Raw genomic sequence first — 14,499 nt, 5'->3', positions numbered from 1 at the left:
TGCTAGGGCTCCTCTCACCGGTCCAGGAAGGCTGCTGGGTTGGAGGTCGATCGATTGGAACCGGTGCGGCGGTCTGTGGCGGCCGGACGGCGGCGGACGGCGGTGGTGAAGTTTCCCGGGTGGAGGGAGAAGAAACGTGGGTGGGAAGAGAGAATCGGGAGAGAGGGAGAAGAGAAAGGAAGAAGAAAATGGGTTGGGCTCGGCCCAGCCGACCCAACATTCCTTTTAACCCAAAATTCCAAAATTCAACACCCCGAAAAAATAATACCCGAATAAAAATTACCTTTTACTAGCTAAAATTTACCATTTTTACCGTCTTCGTATTTTCCTCATACGAATAATCCTCCGCACATAATCGTCCCCGAAACCCCTCTAGGGACCAATTAAACTATTTACTCATTGATCGAGACGGTAAAATTCTTATTATAATCACGCTAGTAAATAAGGTAAAAATATAAGGGTCGGGATGTGACAACGCAAGTCCTGCACCCTCTCCGTTATCATAACGTGAAGATGTAGGGAGTATGAGAGAATTTTTTCTTGGAGGCACCCGAGCCTGGGAGGCTCACTTGTATGGCTATATATATATATATGCTCTTTATTTATTGTTGTTGTCTTGACTAGCAGGGCTAGTCCATCTTTTTGATGTTCTTTTTTACGAAAGTCTTTATGAATCCTTGTTGTTGTTTTGACTAGCCATTATTTTGGTACAATCTTCTATAAAGGTTATTAATTATCTTTGTCGATATTTTGACTAGCGAGGCTAGTCCGTATTCTCGGGATTTTCTTTTGAAGGCATTATCAACACTTGCATGCAACGGATTTATTGCGTATTGGAAAATGGGAAAGTATTTAAGTTTTGGTTTCTTATCCTATGTTTATTTTCGTCCACTCACTCTAACGTTTTAAAATTACTTTCCTCTGGGTCTTTTGGTTTCAAATGCCCAGTTTGCAGGCTAAGTTTATTTAGTAAATTACTATAAAGTTACTAACCAAATTTCAGTTTACAAATACATCCTTTACATAATATCTCACACATTTAAGGACAAATATTAACAAATTTGGACAAACTAATATCCACATACCATCTGTCACTATAATTTTACCAAAATACATTTATCTACATATCAACTGCGCGTATGCTACTGTCGAACGAGTAACACACTGCCGTGTAGCACAATAGCACATTGGGTGTAGTAGCACCTAACAGTAGCACATATGCTACTGCCAAGTAGCACAGTAGCACAGTAGCACCTGATAAAAAGATGTTATTGCAATTTTTTTCAGGCAATTCTCCGAAATCAAATAAGGCTGCTACTGTCGCGATAAGAGAACTTCATAAAACTGCTACTGTTGCTATTAGAAACTTTCTGCTACTAACGACGAAATGGCTATTGCTATCGCGAATCTAACTGCTAATGCCGACTTCTACTAGTAATTTGTCTGCTACTGCCTACGTTTGCTACTCATCCCACTCTGCTATTGCTTATTTCTGCTACTCAGCAGAGCGCGCTGCTACTGTCCACTTTGATGATAGCATTGCTGCTATTGTATGTATCACTGCTAATGAACTTTAAAATTGCATCTATCACAACAATGGTTTAATCCGATAAACAAACCTCATTCAGATCAACAAATCTTATTCATGTCCTCAAAACAAACCTCATTCATATATGAAATCACCTACTAATCAACCCAAACCCAAACCAATCAACCTCATTTATATCACTGCTACTGAGTAAGATGAATGAGAGACAGTGAGGAATTAGATCACAAAGCATCTCATACCAACTGAAGATCAAATCCATGAACATCTCATACAAATTGAAGATCAAATCACCTTCAAATTCGAACTAAAGACTTGACCGGATCATGACAAGGTGCTAGCCTATGAATATGACGACCATATCATATCACCTTCAAATTCAAAGTAAATACTTGACCAAGTTAATGTACTGCTACTGCCCTGTAGCCTGAGGTTCCTCTTGAAGGCGGCGACGTCGCTCCTCTTGAAGGCGACGACGGCGCTGAACCCTCGACTTCCTATAATGACGAAACTGAGCCTTAGCCGCTCCACCTCCAAGCACAACCTCTCCTTCATGTTCCGATTCTTCCCGATGTGGATCTTGAACTTGATTCCGACCTCCACGAGCGGCTACTCTAGCTCCGTCGCCCTTTGTCGTCGTCTGCGGCGCATCGAAGTCGTCCTCAGAGTTCTTGTCGCCGGTGACGAAGAGGGTGTAGTCGACAGGGACCCAACCCCAGTCGATGCCGAAGAGCACGGTCGTGGGGTGCACATGGTGCGGCGGCAGCGGTGAGGCAGTGGAGTTTGAGGAGGAGGGGCAGCGATGATGGTAAGGGGAGAGAGAGAGAGAGAGATGACAGTAGATCTGCAGAAAAAAGACGGAGAGGGGAAGAGAGTGAGAGGAAAGATGGGGATAGAGGGTATTATGGTCATTTGGTAGCAAAAATTTGGTTCAGATCTGATGCTCTTGGTTTTGGGCTTAGGCTCATGTCTTAAACTGTATAAAAGTTAATGAAAGTGGGCTTTTTGTGTTTTTAAATTTGGTCATGTGCTACTATGTAATTTTCTCAAGTTTATTTGAGGTCAAACATTCATGAAGTCGAGGCATAGTCAGAGGTTGCTTTCGCTTATTCTTTATTCATTAGTTTCGTTCATTATTAGATGCTCTGAAAATCCAGTAGTAAAGTATTAACTGTCTTGTTGTTGGTGGTGAAATTCTTTTAGATTAGTATTTATTATTTTGGGAGATGTGATGAACTTGGGAAGCAGGAAAGCTCCAGGAGTTGAGGATGAATGATTTATAATATAAGTGTTTATCTGGAATTTTTCAGGTAAGGGTTGTCCATTTTCAAGATAGATTATGCCAATTTTTTGATAAATTTTCCTTGGAGGTGGACCCCGCAGGATTTACGGGTTTCAAGATGAAATTCGGGGTGGGTCCTGTCAATTTTAATTGTGTCGACTGCTCTGCTATTTTTCTCTTACGATACTTGTTAAATAAAGCTAAAGCATCTATAATTACAAGTTTTTAATTATGAGGAAAAAATTTACTGAAAGATAACAAAAAGGAATACTTAAAGAAACGACTAAAACTGTTTACATAGAGTTGCACGAGAAATCAATCACAATCATTGATTAATTACGAAAACATATTAATTAAAAAGACAAAAAAAAAACTAGAAATATGTTTTAATTGTAATATTAAAGGGAAAAACAATCAATCATTGGTTAGGATTAGAAACCTATATTAAAAAGATAAAGAGAACCACGTAATTAAACCTATATTGATTAAGATTTTTCTTTACAAACAAACACCCCTGAGAAGTTGAACACTCCTCTATCCAAATTGATTATTGTAATTAATATTTTATATGTTAAACTCTTTAATAGAGCTAACATCATTTTTCAACTGACAAATTATATACGTGGTCAATGTGTTAGCTAACATAAGACATATGATTGAGAATTGTCACTTTTGGAAGGAGTATGTTCCATCTCTTACCCTTGTCTTCTCATTAAAAAAAAAAACTGACAAATTATATGAAAATATGACCTATTCAAAAAAGTGATTGACGTTAGCTGAACGACGTCAACTGAACCCTTAGCCACTCCACCACTGATTGGTCTACCCGTATCTGAACTTCGATCATTAGCCATTTGAATATGATAAGGTTGGCCAACTTGGCCGTGCTTCATACGAGTGATACGACTATAAATTCTTCTTCGTCTATCTCATTTATTTACACAGAGTAGAAGATACAGGCTGCTTCAAACGTACCACCTTTCTCTTATCTTGTAAACCTCCTCCTCATCATCATGTCCGAGCCTTGGAATTCCGGCCTCCTTGACTGCTTCTCCGATCCCAAAAGCTGTAATATTACCTCACAACCTACTCCGATCCATCTTTGTAATTAATTTGCTCGAAACTAATTTTTTGTGTATGTATCTATGCACAGGCTGCCTAACATATTTGTGTCCTTGCGTCACCTTTGGCCGGATAGTTGAGATTGCGGATAAAGGATCTACATGTAAGCACCATATATCTCCTCTGATCCTTCTGTATCGCTTTGTTTTCCCTTACTTGCTACTTGCTAGACAGATATCATTGAGATCTAATTGTGTTCTATAAATGTAGCTTGTTGTTTAGGTGGAGCAGCGTATGTGTTGGTAGCTCTTATGTTTGGTTGTCCTTGCCTCTTATCTTTTCGCTACCGATCCAGACTGAGGCAGCAGTATTCTTTGGAAGGGAACTCTTGTGGTGATTGTTTGGTTCACTGCTTCTGCGAGACCTGCGCCTTGTGCCAGGAGTATCGTGAGCTCCAAAGTCGCGGTTTCAACATGTCCATTGGTACGTCGTTTTGTAAATCTCTTTCCAAATTCTTAACTTCGTCATTTTCATTCTAGTTGATAATGTTAGTTCACTGCTAATATAAAGAAGAGAGTAAAAAAAATCGATCAAAACATATGCATGCATGCATGGTGGTCAACCATATATCTATCTAATTGTCAAGTAAATGGATGACTTTGAAAATATAGAGTTTATATAATAATTAGAGAGGTGTACATGCAAGAAAATTAAAAAATAGTAAAGAAATTAAGAAAAGTAGATCCATATATGAATTTGAATTCTATATTACAATGTTTTTCGATCCATCATTGACCTTAGATTAATTAGCGTTAATGGTCTAAATATTCTAATTCTTCAATGAATTGTTTCAAGATGGCAAGGAAATATGGATGCAAAGAACCACAAAGTGGCAATGGGCTCAGTTCCCCCCGTGGTGGAGGGAGGCATGAGTCGAAATAAATGAGAACAAGAAGATTTATGCTGGGACTATCGATTTGTACTTGGAAATATAGATGGGAGGAACTATGAAACGGCAATGGCTCCAATAAGTCGGAAATAAGTGAATATGGTACAATAAAGTTTACGTTATCCATTGTAAACAAGATTATACTTTTTTGTACCATATATATTATCATCGAATTGAAATCAGTTTGATATGTTTAATTTAATAAACTCTTAATTGGTATCAAGGCTTAAGCCACTGGTTCCACCAAACCTTTCAACCTAGCTAGCTTGTTCAAGTCTTCCTAGCTAGTTTAAATTTATATTTATTTGTAAACATCACACCAAAAAAGAAAAATAGTTTCTACATAAATACTCTCATATCGAAATGGTTAATACAGCATAGTACTATGGGTTTGACTGTTATATACATATGAATAATATAGATCAAGTTGTGAACTGTCTGATCATATAACACGTATGTTTACGCTTGATATATGTTATATACATACGTATAATAAAAAAGCCTATAATAACATCACTGTCACATTTCTAACGCTCTATCGCCGGTCCAATTAACCTTCAAATCGGAGTAGCACACACGCACAGATACAGAGCCACGTAGGCGTTTGTGGTCGCGTCAACGCGCGCGTGAGTGACATGACTGATGCAGCAGCCATCCAGTCTAGACAGATTGTCTAATTCTTGTTTTCAAGTCTTTTTCATCAAGTCTCATTCAAAGTCGTCATCTGCCTCATTTTCTATAGCTACAAATTAAGAGGCTTCCTTGAGCTCTTCATCTATCCTAATCTTCGTTTTCACAACCTCGATCACCATGTCTTACGAGAAGTTCTCCAAGACTTACGGAGATAATTCTCCACCGACGGGTATTCCGGTGAGCTCCAGCAACCCCTACTATAGCCATCCTGCTCATCATCAACATCCTGGTCAATATGACAAGAACTCATCCCAAATGCCTGCTCCTCCTCCTCCTCCTTATCAACCCCGCCCTGGAGCAGCCACTGAGCCGTGGAAATCCGGCCTCTGCGATTGCTTCTCCGATCCCAAAAACTGTAACTCGATCACTCCATCTACACTAGCTTGTTCTTCTCCAATCAATCTATCTAATCTGGTCCAAGTAATTTAATTGAAACTAACTAGTTGTATGTGTAATTGTATATGTATTACAGGCTGCATAACCTTTTGTTGTCCATGCATCACTTTTGGTCAAATTGCTGAGATTGTGGACAAAGGCTCTACATGTAAGTATCACTAAGTATCACTTGATAGCTTCTCCTGTTTCATTTCCTGGTGAATCTATCTCTGTTTCATTATAAATTGAGATTTTAGCCTTAGTTTAGAAATTTGATTTGGTAATATTAACTGGTGTTGCATATGATTGTGTATATGCAGCTTGTGGTGCGAGTGGAGCACTATACACACTGATAGCTTGTGTGACTACTTGTCCTTGCATCTATTCATGCTTCTACCGCTCAAAGATGAGGCGGCAGTACTCTTTGGAATCAAGCCCTTGTGGTGATTGTTTGGTTCATTTCTTCTGCGAGCAATGCGCCTTGTGCCAGGAGTACCGTGAGCTCAAGAGTCGTGGTTTCGACATGGCCATCGGTACACACAAACTTAAATCTAGCTATAATTTCAGACTTTTCATTCTCATTATGCAACCCAGAAATCTAAGTCACAAGCACATAGAAGCATCTCTTTCAATTACTTGGAATCCAGGATAAACATGGTCAAGTGATAATTAAGTACGTAGTAGTACTACTACTTTGACTGCTTATGGCCGGTGAATTTCTATGAGGACGAACACATATAGAGAACTTTGGTGATAATTTGAACTGAGGTTTCTGGAAAGACATTCGTAGTAGAAATGATTTGGTGAGGAAAAAAACATGAAAGCTAGATAGAAATGTTTTTTTTCAAAGTTCAAACAAAGTGGGCGTTTAAAAATTAAAACATCTAGAAGCTAGAAAATAAATACCTTGCGAAATGTGAAAGAAAAGTAGATGGGATTTGAGTTGTATATTGCACATTTTTCTTCCTTTGGACCGCTTTATTAAATTAGTGCTGGCTTCTGGCATACATATATAATCTAATGAAGTTGTTTAACCAAATCAATTTATTTGATTTATTGTATTTAGGATGGCATGGAAATATCGAAGAAAGGAACCGTGAAGTGGCAATGACGCCAGTGCCCCCGATGGTGGAGGAAGGCATGAGTCGCGATAAATAGATATAATGGAACAGAATGAGCTAGCAGCCTTTATATATCTGTTGCATGTTATTATGTAAAAATAAAATCTGTGTTATGAGTTATATGAATACTTATTGTTACAAGTTTGTAAGATGATGGATTTGTAATTAAGATGTAATTTCTCCTTTGGTAAAGAAGAATGAATTTCGTTATAATAATATTCCATTAGATCGACCGCCTTTTCTCATTTGCTTGTTAATTTGTAATTGTTTTTCCGGTCAAATTAATGGTTCATGTTATAGCTAGCTCTAACTAAAATAACGGATTACACATCCTACACTCGATCATGAACCATTATTCTCCGGCGCCAACATGCATTTGAGTATATACACCAATTAATCAAATAAATACTCTTAATTTTCTAGATTAAAAACCTTCTTTTTATTTTATTTTATCAAGGACGAGAGTCTATTAATAATAATTGAAAAATACATAACATGATACAAATGCATCGAAGGAAAGTAAGAAAACATAACAAGATATACAAACACATCTATAAGCATAACAAGATGCACATACGCATCTATAATAAAAATAAATAAAAGATAACCATGATGCACAAACACATTTATATTGAGAAGTAACCAAGACGTGACTTGATGCCGAATTACATCGTTTAGCTGCAAATAAGTAATATAACACGATAACAGCGTAAATGTGATAGTAATCGTAACTGTAACCGATGGTATGACCACCATGACCACCTAGGAGAGGTGATTCCATATGTTGAAAACTTAGAGAATAAATAATAACATTTTCTGCTTGAGGACAATCTGGACAGATAATATTCTATTATCATAATGATATATGACCTCCCCTAGCTGGATTCACATTTTCCAAAAACTCTTCAGTTCTCTTAGCTTTTAAAGATGATATATCAATTCAGTTTCCCTTAAACCCTAATCATGCATGGAATATTCGACTGGCATAAGCAAATAGGAGTGTTATTTTAGTACTGTGATGGAAGTTTTCAATCGGAGGAAGCAGCAGTGCAGCTCACCTGTGGTTTCCGCGTTACCGGAAAAGAAAGATAAAACGTATATATAACGACAAGCGGAGACTTGTAGTCAAGTCAAGCTAGGCCATGCAAAGGCCCTACTTTCAATATCAAAATACTTTGAATTTTCCAAGTCCTCTCTCTACCTCGATCATCTGTTTACATCGATCCGTCAAGTTGAAGCAAGCAAGCTAGCTTAGTTAGTTAACTGAGTTCTCATTTCTCCAATCTTATCTGCAACACGTACACCATGTACTCGTCAAAGCCGAATTCGAAAGAGAAGTTTTCGGATACGTCGAACACCGATGCTTCTTCTCCGCCGACGGGTGTTCCGGTCAGCTCCAGCAACCCTTACTTCAGTAGTAGTCAAGATGATCATGACAACAACAGCTCCCAAATGCCGGCTGCTCCGCCATACCATCTCCGCCCTAGAGCCCCCGAGCCGTGGAAGACCGGCCTCTTCGACTGCTTCAACGATCCCAAAAACTGTAACTAGCTAAATCGATCTATATTATTACTCATCATGTCCCTTCAGTAATTTGCTCGAACTAATTGATTTGAAATCAATGTGCAGGCTGCACAACGTTCTGGTGCCCTTGCATCACTTTCGGCCAGATTGCAGAGATTGTGGACAAGGGCTCTACTTGTAAGCACCAATCTATTTCTCGGTTTCATTAATTTTTTATTGAGGTTTAATTTGGGAAGTAATATATATTGGTGTGGTATAACTTGTGCATGTGGGCAGCTTGTGGTGCAAGTGGAGCACTATACACACTGATATTTTGTGTGACTGGTTGTCCTTGCTTCTATTCATGCTTCTACCGCTCCAAAATGAGGCAGCAGTACACACTTGATGCGAGCCCTTGTGGTGATTGCCTGGTTCATTGCTTCTGCGAGTACTGCGCCCTGTGCCAGGAGTACCGTGAGCTGCAAAATCGCGGTTTCGACATGGTCATCGGTACCTAATTTTAACCACCAATCTCTTCTTCAATTCCAGAAAATTATAGTTGACAACATCTCGTTTTTCACTACAAGTTCTTTTGTTTGTTCCCCTTCTTTTATTCTTTTGTTCTAGGACTATGATAGCATGAAGCCATGAACATCGTTATTACTCAATACTTAATTACATATGTTCATTTCTGTTTGAGGGTTGTGAAAAGTTTTTATATACTTGAAAAAGGGAGAAAGAGAATCAAGGAAACGTTCTTGAGGCCTGTAAATTAAGCTTTTAAGAAAAGTAGATGGAATGGAATTTGTTGAATTGACCTGTTAGATTGGATTAATTAATGATGAAGACAAATAATTTAGACTAATGACAAAGTTTAATCCACAAATCAAATATTGTGTTCAGGATGGCATGGAAATATCGAGGAAAGGAACCGTGAAGTGGCGATGAATCCAGTGCCGCCGGTCATGGAGGAAGGCATGAGTCGAGATAAATGAAATCAACGAAGGAGCTCAACAAGTTAGGGTTCATATAAATACTCGAAGTTAATGGTGTCCCTTCTTGTAAAATATGTGCATGAAATTTTGAATTATTCAGTGTTGTAAGGAAATATAGTTTCTAGTCGGAGGAGGAGTTTATGTGACGAATGCAATTAATCTTCTTTGCACGATGGATAAATAAAATGGACAAGTGAGAAGATCTTAATTCTCATGTAGATCGATTTATTTGCACTAACTAAAACCGAACCGTTGGCGGCGATGGTGACGTCAATGTTATCAAGCATAGGTAAAAAGTGTGGTAGATTTGTATTTCTTGTTTTATTATATTCAATTGTAGGGTCTTCGACCTGTAAGTTAGCGAGATATTGGTCTCCTCTCACTCTTTCTAGTTTGATCGAGTTTGAGACTCATGCTCTTTGTTGTTATTTAATTTTCTACGTTGTGTTTGTAAGTTTCTTAACTGAGCTTGTTTCTTAATTAATAAATTATGAGAAATTTTATTAACACATCCCTAATTATTAGATACACATCTCATTTTTAATACACCACCTATTGACTTTATTATTTTAACATTCTATTAGATACACATACCCAACATTTCTACAATACCCTCACTAAATACACAATCCATTTACTAAATACACATACTTTTTTAGACCTGTTACTCAATTTATTCAAAAAAAGAAAAAGAAAAAAGAGAGGATTATATATATAGCATCATCCCAAGTTCTAGTTTGGTGTCAGTTTGAACGACCTAGCATGCGTGAATAGTAGAATCTAAATTTCAAACTTCAATTTGTACTATCGATAGTAAAACCTTGATAATTTAATATTTGATAAATTAATAACCTTGATTATATAATATTTTTTGTCAGTCCCGAAATAAAGAATTAGCAAAATTGTCGTCAATAAATTAACAATCCCGATTAAATAATATTTTTTTCCGGTCCCGACATTATTAATTTATAGAGGTTTAAATTATAGGGCTTAGTATCTTCACATACGTTGTTCTCGTATAAAAGAAGAAAACTCTTAAGCGAGATATTTTATTTCAACAAGTTTTCTTTACTTTTGATATGAATGTCTCTTTTGGTAATTTTACGTACCCACAAAGTCTTATATAATTTGTATAAAAAAAATATGTGTATTTAGCATTTAGGGATGTGTTAATAAAATTTCTCATAAATTATTTATTTTTCTGGAAAAAAAAACCCGAACCGTCAAAATCGAGTCACCCATCAGACACTGAGATCCATGTCAAGGTACAAAATGGCATCTTTATCACCCCACTTTCGAAATGAAACGGGCCCATGGATCAGCTTTCAACGTTTATTAGTACGGGGCCCAGAGCCCACTCCTCGGTTCTTTCTCTCTATTTCCCGCAATTACCGTGTTTGTTTCTTCTCAAAAAAGCATTGGCCGCATCATAACGGTTAGCATGGCACTGATATTTGCTTTGGATTTGCGCCATTAGGTTAAACATTTTGGGTCGAGTAGCAGTAGCTTTCCACTAATCAAAAGTTGTCTCCTCGCAGAGACCTCGTTGATACGCAACAACAATGCCCTCAAAAGACAAAGAGAAAATATAAACATAAACGACGATACCAAAGTAGCATCCCAATCGAGACCTCTGTTCCCTCTTGTGTTCTCAGAGCCATTGTTACAAACCCACATGGTGGTGTGCATAAAACTGTGACACCCCACTAGAGCTTTGTTAATTGTTTAGGTTATGAGAGAGTGAATCAAGAGAGTGAGGTGATGGAGGCAGCAGAGCTGGAGCTGGAGAGGCGGAGTAGGTTCTTGAGTAGTTTGATTCAGAAGAAGAAGGCGGTGGAGCAGAAGGACCACCATGACATGCTCAATGTGAGAGTCAGGGCGTCGGACATGCCAGTCGCTTTGCAAAACTGCGCGTTTCGGCGTGCCAGGGATCATCTTGACTCCGAGCCTGGGAAGCTCGACAGTAAAAAGCTTGCTTTGGCTCTTAAGAAGGTCATATCTTTTTACTTTGTGTATTTCTGGGTTTTTGATATTGTGGGTTTTGTAGTGTGTGGAGTTTAAGATTGAATGTGGGCATTTGCATTGTTGATTGAAGTGTTTTGAGTAATGGGTATTGTTCATCTGATTGTTTAGCCGTGTAGGATACAAAGTAGTAGTGCTTAGTTTCAATGTGCTCAATGCATATTCTTATTGGGTATAGATTTGGATAAACTTAATCATGTTGAATCTTTATGTTTGTGATCTTATCTATATATTTTTGTTCAATAAGGATGTTGAGTGTTCTTAGGAAGTGAAAGGTAATAAGGAGAAATGAAAAGACTTGGACTCAGGTTGCTATGAATTCCCACAATTGACTATCAACTAAGCAAGCATATATATGTTGATACTCATAGTAGTTGAAGGAAATTACCAAAATTTTCCAAATATGATTGTGTTTCCATGAGCTATTGAACTGAAATTTTATGTAATTTTCTTCTCTATTACTTGATTTATGAATTATAGCCTCAATGAGTTTTGGTTTCTCAGATTTACACCTCAAGTATTGATTTGTAGAATATCTTTGGATTCAGAGGGTAGGGAACTAGGGATGAATTTCAATCGTTTTAGTTGGTTGTTTCCAGACTATAAGACCTTCTTATTTCTTCAATTCTTCGTGTTTTTATCTTGAATACAAATAGTTCACAATATTTTTGTTACTTGACAGGATTTTGATTCATCATATGGCCCAGCTTGGCATTGCATTGTGGGAACTAGCTTTGGTTCATATGTCACACATTCCACTGGAGGATTCTTGTATTTTTCGATCGACAAGGTTTACGTCCTTCTATTCAAAACAGCTGTTGAGCCTTTGGACCATTGATAGTTCCTACAGAATTGGTTCTATGCTTGTCCGTGTGATGACATTGTAATTTGGCGCTGCCAATTCTCTATGTAAAATTACAGATGAATTAACTGTAATCATCCTTGTTCCCTCTTGTAGTTGCTTCACGCTGCTGCGTTTAAGAACAAGTGAGTGATCGATAATTTCTTCTGATAAGTGGCAAGAACTTTTTTGTTCCTTTTGCTACAATACTTGTATTTTTCTTGGTGTACGATTTATCTGTAATGCTGTCAAATTTTTGATTTACATGTGGCCTTGGACCGCACAGCATTGTTTGCGTACAAAGACAGCAAAGCTTTGTGATATTTTCCTTTTTCCTACATACACAATATTTCCTCATATTTGTCCCCATCTGCAATCCCAAGTGCTAAACAGCCTAGTATAAATCTTATTTCTTCTTCTCAAAAACTGACTAGTTCAGGTTATATCTTTGATCATCTTCTCCTGTTATCATTGCTTAAACCCAAAACATGGAGATCCCACAGTTTCTGGAGTCCCAAGAACATGAAGCTGTTGACAAGTCTGCACAGAAGGTACCAATTCTGCCTTCTGATGCAATCAAAGAAAAAGAAGCAGGGCCTCCTCACGAGGCTTTGTTCCTTATCTTAACTTACCTTCCTCTATTTGAGCTTCTTGCCATGAACCAAGTTTGCACTACACTGAGAGATGCAGTAAACAAGGATGTGATCTCATGGCTGAACATCATGGTTGAAAAACCGTTGAGCTTGAAATTGTCCGATGCGATCTTGATGAAACTTACATCCAAGGCTAATGGAAGGTTGAGAAGTTTGGCTCTAATGAAATGTGCAAAGATTACAGATAACGGGCTTCAACAGGTTGTGGAGCAGAATCCTCTGATCAGCAAGGTATGCAAGTTAAATTTAGTTGGTGAAGAACACGATTATTATTGTATTGGTTAGTATTAGATGGATGAGATATGATTGGTTGGAATTGCTCAATAATTAGAGCACTATTGTTCTTATATCTTGTTTGCTTTTGATTCAGCTCTATCTGCCAGCCTGCACTGGCTTAACACCAGAAGGAGTTATACAAGCTGTGAAGACATTATCTGAGCATGGTCACTGCTTAAAGTCCATAATGATAAATGGCATCTACAACATAAACAAACAGCACCTTGAAACACTCAGGTCTTATCTTGATGAAATGAATCTCGACACAAAAAAGGAGCAGCCGGGATCATGCCCTCTCTTATTTCTTGAGTACATGGACTCGCCAACACTCAGACATGACAAGGGTCACACCACAATCGACCTTGAAGTTTGCCCAAAATGTGATGAGGTGAGGATGGTTTTCGATTGTCCAAGGTGGGCATGCAAGAGAATGTTAGAAAGGTCAGTGACTGAATGTAGGGGATGCAAGTTTTGCATTCTAAGGTGTCTGGAGTGTGGTGGCTGCGTCGATTCTCAAGAAATTGAAGAGGCTGTTTGTGGTGATATCTTGTGTTCAGATTGCTGGCTTCACCTTCCCAAATGTAACTTCTGCAACAAGCCATACTGTAAGCAACACTCTGATAACAAGTGCTCCACTTCAGGATCTACAGGTTTCGTCTGTGAGGTTTGTTATGCAAAGTACATTGTAAACTTGCCAAAGTATTGTTGACTATGTTGATTTCTGAGTATATATGTAGCTGTAAACACTTCTGCTATCTTAATTCTTAAGGGGACAATGTTTTCATCATCATAAATTGTAAGCAAGTCCAACCGAACATCCCCACGCAACCATTCTGGCAACATGTTTTCACTTCTCTGAAAACATTTACTCTTCATGTCATATACAGAAAGAGATAACTGAGTTTCTGGAGAACCTTGTCCTCATTAGTGAGAGGACAGAACACAAAGAGGTGTACAATCCTGAACCAGGGGTAGCTTAAGGAAAATTGGGATGGGGAAGAGTAATGAACTCTCTGGGGCTGGGATCAAATATATGAATAGGTTGGTCATAAATCCTGGCATTACCAAGCTTAAGAAGTACCAAGCCATTGCTAGAGTGAGCTTGGAGAAGAAGATATTCGGAGGGCAGTTTTAGACAATGTGTGAGGGGTGCGCAAGCTTCGGTGGACTGTAAGAAAGAA

At 38.1% G+C, this 14,499-nt stretch overlaps 5 protein-coding genes across 6 annotated transcripts; all 5 read left to right on the top strand.

Moving 5' to 3' along the window:
* Nucleotides 1-3,792: 3,792 nt before the first annotated feature.
* On the top strand, nt 3,793-5,034 carry LOC101300902 (protein PLANT CADMIUM RESISTANCE 3-like). The gene is made up of 4 exons (XM_004297409.1): nt 3,793-3,896; nt 3,982-4,053; nt 4,161-4,373; nt 4,746-5,034. The coding sequence occupies exons 1-4, from the start codon at nt 3,842-3,844 to the stop codon at nt 4,820-4,822; spliced, it is 417 nt and encodes a 138-aa protein (XP_004297457.1). The 5' UTR covers nt 3,793-3,841; the 3' UTR covers nt 4,823-5,034.
* Nucleotides 5,035-5,541: 507 nt separating this feature from the next.
* LOC101300435 (protein PLANT CADMIUM RESISTANCE 2-like) lies at nt 5,542-7,265 on the top strand. 2 transcript variants are annotated; one of them, XM_004297408.1, is made up of 4 exons: nt 5,542-5,887; nt 6,005-6,076; nt 6,228-6,440; nt 6,974-7,265. In XM_004297408.1, the coding sequence occupies exons 1-4, from the start codon at nt 5,650-5,652 to the stop codon at nt 7,063-7,065; spliced, it is 615 nt and encodes a 204-aa protein (XP_004297456.1). In that variant the 5' UTR covers nt 5,542-5,649; the 3' UTR covers nt 7,066-7,265. The 2 variants fall into 2 exon arrangements, with proteins under 2 accessions (XP_004297456.1, XP_004297455.1); XM_004297407.1 differs by lacking the exon at nt 6,974-7,265 and having other exon boundaries at nt 6,228-6,698.
* Nucleotides 7,266-8,160: 895 nt separating this feature from the next.
* On the top strand, nt 8,161-9,891 carry LOC101300138 (protein PLANT CADMIUM RESISTANCE 2-like). The gene is made up of 4 exons (XM_004297406.1): nt 8,161-8,571; nt 8,658-8,729; nt 8,829-9,041; nt 9,435-9,891. Exons 1-4 carry the CDS (start codon nt 8,334-8,336, stop codon nt 9,524-9,526), a joined length of 615 nt encoding a protein of 204 aa, XP_004297454.1. The 5' UTR covers nt 8,161-8,333; the 3' UTR covers nt 9,527-9,891.
* Nucleotides 9,892-11,143: 1,252 nt separating this feature from the next.
* Nucleotides 11,144-12,592, top strand: LOC101299855 (dynein light chain, cytoplasmic-like). Its single transcript, XM_004297405.1, has 2 exons — nt 11,144-11,518; nt 12,231-12,592. The coding sequence occupies exons 1-2, from the start codon at nt 11,288-11,290 to the stop codon at nt 12,384-12,386; spliced, it is 387 nt and encodes a 128-aa protein (XP_004297453.1). The 5' UTR covers nt 11,144-11,287; the 3' UTR covers nt 12,387-12,592.
* Nucleotides 12,593-12,821: 229 nt separating this feature from the next.
* Nucleotides 12,822-14,104, top strand: LOC101299574 (F-box protein SKIP28-like). Its single transcript, XM_004297404.1, has 2 exons — nt 12,822-13,273; nt 13,413-14,104. Exons 1-2 carry the CDS (start codon nt 12,878-12,880, stop codon nt 14,025-14,027), a joined length of 1,011 nt encoding a protein of 336 aa, XP_004297452.1. The 5' UTR covers nt 12,822-12,877; the 3' UTR covers nt 14,028-14,104.
* The last annotated feature ends 395 nt before the right edge of the window (nt 14,105-14,499 follow it).

This window comes from Fragaria vesca, linkage group LG4 (assembly GCF_000184155.1).
Source record: "Fragaria vesca subsp. vesca linkage group LG4, FraVesHawaii_1.0, whole genome shotgun sequence".
In the NCBI taxonomy this organism is placed as follows: Eukaryota; Viridiplantae; Streptophyta; class Magnoliopsida; order Rosales; family Rosaceae; genus Fragaria; species Fragaria vesca.
Note: the sequence above shows the minus strand (reverse complement) of the source record. Positions and strands in the feature narration are given on the sequence as shown.